This window comes from Histomonas meleagridis, assembly GCF_020186115.1.
Source record: "Histomonas meleagridis strain 2922-C6/04-10x chromosome Unknown contig_80, whole genome shotgun sequence".
Classification (NCBI taxonomy): Eukaryota; Parabasalia; order Tritrichomonadida; family Dientamoebidae; genus Histomonas; species Histomonas meleagridis.
Genome location: NW_027150918.1, coordinates 135001 through 139206, shown reverse-complemented (window position 1 = coordinate 139206; position 4206 = coordinate 135001). Strand labels below are relative to the sequence as shown.

The window sequence follows — 4206 nt, the reverse complement described above, 5'->3', positions numbered from 1 at the left end:
ACTATTGAGGAATTTAGAGTTGAAGTGCCTCTCATTTTGCCTTGTTTGGCCAAGTAAAATATTGAAATTAATTGGTCAGTTTAGAATTTCTTCTTAACGGTTTCAACGTCCCAAATTTGATATTAAATTTGGGGAAATTTTATACAAAATTAGAATAGTTTACAGCAACCGAATACCAAAGTTTAATTGGTTTATAACACTTCACATTTAATGAGCTGTCCAGGCTGTTGCTGTGGTGGTGTTTCTAATGCCAATCCAAATGAAGAATTCATTATCAACGTTTACAAGCAAGCTGTTGCACTTCACAATTCCACACAAAATGACAATCTTGAATTCGTCAAAATAATCTCTGTTTCCCAACAAGTCGTCTCGGGTTTCATATTCCGCGGTGTTATTGAAGCAAAGAAGGGTGATGCTGTTGGCCAATATGAGGTCGATGTATGGCAAAAGGCTGGCGGAAGAGAAATTGAAATTCAAAAATTCCAAGCCAAGTAAACACTTCAACTTTTTTAATTTTTTTCCAAAGGGCTCAGTCTGAATCCAATGACTTGGCTGTATGGGAGAAGTCAAATAAACCAGCCAAATTTTGGTTAGATAACAGTTTTTATCGTTCGATATTTCAGAACCATATTTAAAAAGTGGGTTTAGTGCTGATAATTCAAAGGGTAAGAACAGGTTATTCTTTAGTTTACATGTACGTACACTCGACGAGTGTTCTCGAGAAAAGTGGCGTGTTTATTACATATACTTTTTGTAAAATATACAAATATTTTCAATGTGCCGTTAAAATCAGACAGCGGTTTAAATGTTCAAAAATCGAACGATTGAATATGGCACAAAATATTCATGAAATTAATGTACAAATTTCATAATACTTAATCGATGAATTTAAAAATAATTCATTAAAATAAAATTTGATACATATATTAGATATATTTCATTTACATTGCTAATGCTTTTGTAATGTATTTATGAGAAGATTTTGAGAATCGCTTATACGATTTCAACTTCTCAATTTAAAAAAGTGGCAGTTTCACAAGGCATCTGTGAAGTGAAAACGATGAAAGAAAAATTAACAAAGTTTGTTAACAAATATCAACCTCAATTCAAGCAGTTTTTTATTTGAGGTTAAAAATTTAAAAGGTTTACGACAACAGTGATGGGCTGTTGCAACAGCGCATTGGACGAGAAAAGAATTTTGTTACTTGGACCTAAAAACTCCGGGAAAAATGAAATTCGTATGTTTTGTTTCTAACAACAGTTCATCAACTCCAGAATGAAAAGAAAAATCAAACAATTCAACAATTTCAAACAAAAGATTTTAATTCTCAAAGTTTGGAATATGGAGGCTACACAATATACTCATGGGATATGAATGGCGTTGAAAAATCGCATCCAATTTTGAGGCATTATTTTAATGATGCAAAAGGAATTATTTTTGTCGTTGACGCTACCACAGATGAAGAATTAGAAAAGGTCAAAGAAGAAATTCACCACATATTGGCTATTAACGAACTTGAAAATTGTCCTGTATTGATATTTGCAAATAAGAATGACTCTAATGAAACATTAACCCTCGACCAAATAAAGAAGAAGATTGATATGGCCACTGTTCCACAGAAGAAGCAAAACATTATTGAATCAAATGCAAATACAGGTGATGGAATTGATTCAGGAATGAAATGGCTTCTTTCTTCGGCTAAAGACTAGTATTCCCTGTGCATACCTCTGATTTTTCTTGTCTAGTAAATTAGCTGAATTAATATTTTGTATTCGATACTCAATTAATTTATTTATATCTTCATGACATTAATTTAATTTTTTATTAAAGTGAATTATTTTTTCCTTTAATGATTTAGATCACTTTAATTTTTTTTTTCAATTTGAAAAATAATTTAAAATCAAAAGAAAAATATTCTATAAGCAGTATTTGGACAAATTATTTTATTTATTTCAGGATTATTCTTATTGGTTGCCTTCATAAGTGATTTTTTATAATACCAAGAAGTGCAAAATGGATTTTAAATTGGAATATTTATGTATACGTATAAACAAATGACAATTTCGATTGGATTATGTTGTTAATATTCTTTTGTTTTGGCATTGCATTTGATTATGTTTCTGATGAAAATGAAAAAATGTCGCAATTATACAACATAATGAGGAATTTTCATTTTTGTAGGACAAAATTTAGAAAAAAAAACAAACTTTAAAGAGAACTCTCTTATTCAAGTTTATAATTTTTTAAACTTACATACAAAAGAAATTGGAATAATCAATATATATTTTCAGAAGAAACATTCTTTTACATGAATAAAATAGGATAATATTTAGTGTTATCTTTATTTTTTGAACATTGGAGGAACAAGCTGGCCCAATCAAAAACGATAAATTCAAACACAATTTTAATAACCGTTAGCGACTGAATGTATTCAATTATTTCCTAGTTTGTTAAACGTTCTTTTATTGAATTTCTCTGAAATTTTTCAATTAAATAGAAAAAGTTAGATGGGCAAAAATTAAAGTTTTGATTTTAGCGCTCTTTGAGCGATTGATTGTGCTTTGTGATTTATAGGACTAACTATAATCAAATGTAATGTATTCCATGTATTTTTCTATTGTTTCACGATTATCATAAAACCACTTGATCAATAATTTCCTTCTTCTTTTGGTGTTACGATCTAACTTAATACCTGTCATTTCAGATATAACTGTTGCCAAGGAAATCAGTTTCAAATGATGAGTATCACCTTTAATGATATTTCTAGCAAATTCTTCTCCCAGCTGTTCATCGAAATTTTCCAGTATTTTTTTAGCATTTCCTTTCTCAAGCTGATCTCTCTTCCGATATCCAGAGGAACTGGTCTTCTTTTTGGTTGAGCTCATTGTGACTAGGTTTTGATTTTTTAAGATTAATTCAAATTTCTATGAAAACCGCTAATATCCTATCGTAGAAACAACAAAAGATCTCACAAATTTCCCTTGAATCATCTTCAGCACACCGCATTCTCTTCTTAATATGTAAATTACCCTTTTTTGACTAATAGTATTATTGCACTAATATCAAATGGAGACACCATGATTTTTCAATGAATTTAATATATGTTAAGTTGATTTAAATCATTATTTTAAGTATATTTTCTGAACTTGCTTTGTTATTTTTCTTGTTTTCGATACTTATAAATCAAGATATTTTCATTTTATTTGTTTCGATTTTTCTTTCAAATTTATGTTCACTCATAATTGTACAAACATAAAATTTTTCACTTATTTAATGAATAAAATTTTTTATTATTTTATAAAAAACAATAAAGAATTCTTCTATCTTCATGCAAAAGCATATACTTTCAACATTCCCCATTCATTCTTATTTCACGTGAAATTTCTTTGTACAAATAAATGGAAGTTTTCAATCCGGTCAGATTAAATGAACTTTTTGATAAAAAAACGATTATTTATTGCCGAGTTCGTTGGCCGAACAACTATCCTGCGCGAAAAGTGACGATTTTCTCTCAAAATTGACAGAAACATTCGACACATCATTTCTATATGCAAATCACTCTAAAAGGCTCAGGAGGAAACGTTTTCCAAATCGAAATCAATGATAATGCGACAGTCAAAGACCTTAAAGATGCAATTCAAAATTCAAAAGGAATCGACCCAAAAACTCTGAGATTAATTTATTCAGGAAAAGTTTTGGCTGATTCTAGTGAACTAAAATCTTACGGAATACAAGATGGACATACTGTTCATATGTTTGTGGCTAAACCTAAAACTACACCACCACCACAGCCTTCACAACCATCAAATCCTGTACCACCACCTCCACAACCTTCACAACCATCAACAGAATCACTTCCAGAACCACCATCTTTCAATCAGCAAAATCCTTTCATGGCAGGATTTCCAAATCTTGACTTTAACGCATTATTCAATAATCCAATGATTCAACAAATGATGAATCAAATGGCTGAAAATCCACAACTTTTTGCTGATTTAATTCGTAATAATCCAATGTTTGCAAATAATCCAATGTACCAACAAATTGCAAACAACCCAGAACTTATCGCACAAAGCATGAGAATGTTCCAGAATGCAACCAACACAAATTCTCAAACAGGTACGTCAAATCCAAATCCAAATCAATTTAATCCTTTCGGCGGACTTGACATAAACGCAATGATGAATGACCCCAACTTCCAACAG

General features: G+C 30.4%; 3 protein-coding genes across 3 annotated transcripts in view; all 3 read left to right on the top strand.

Annotated features, from left to right (window-relative positions):
* Positions 1 to 210: 210 nt before the first annotated feature.
* GO595_008965 (Clan IH, family I25, phytocystatin-like peptidase inhibitor) lies at positions 211 to 495 on the top strand (the record flags this gene model as incomplete). Its single annotated transcript, XM_067922597.1, has 1 exon — positions 211 to 495. The coding sequence occupies one exon, from the start codon at positions 211 to 213 to the stop codon at positions 493 to 495; it is 285 nt and encodes a 94-aa protein (XP_067770908.1).
* Positions 496 to 1371: 876 nt separating this feature from the next.
* On the top strand, positions 1372 to 1710 carry GO595_008964 (putative ADP-ribosylation factor; the record flags this gene model as incomplete). The annotated part of the gene is made up of 1 exon (XM_067922596.1): positions 1372 to 1710. One exon carries the CDS (start codon positions 1372 to 1374, stop codon positions 1708 to 1710), a length of 339 nt encoding a protein of 112 aa, XP_067770907.1.
* Positions 1711 to 3549: 1839 nt separating this feature from the next.
* Positions 3550 to 4206, top strand: part of GO595_008963 (ubiquitin domain containing protein family) — a gene marked incomplete at both ends in the record, with an annotated part of 1329 nt that continues 672 nt past the window's right edge. Inside the window, one exon of the mRNA XM_067922595.1 lies at positions 3550 to 4206. This exon is cut by the window's right edge and continues 672 nt beyond it. Coding sequence (XP_067770906.1) covers positions 3550 to 4206 — 657 coding nt within the window.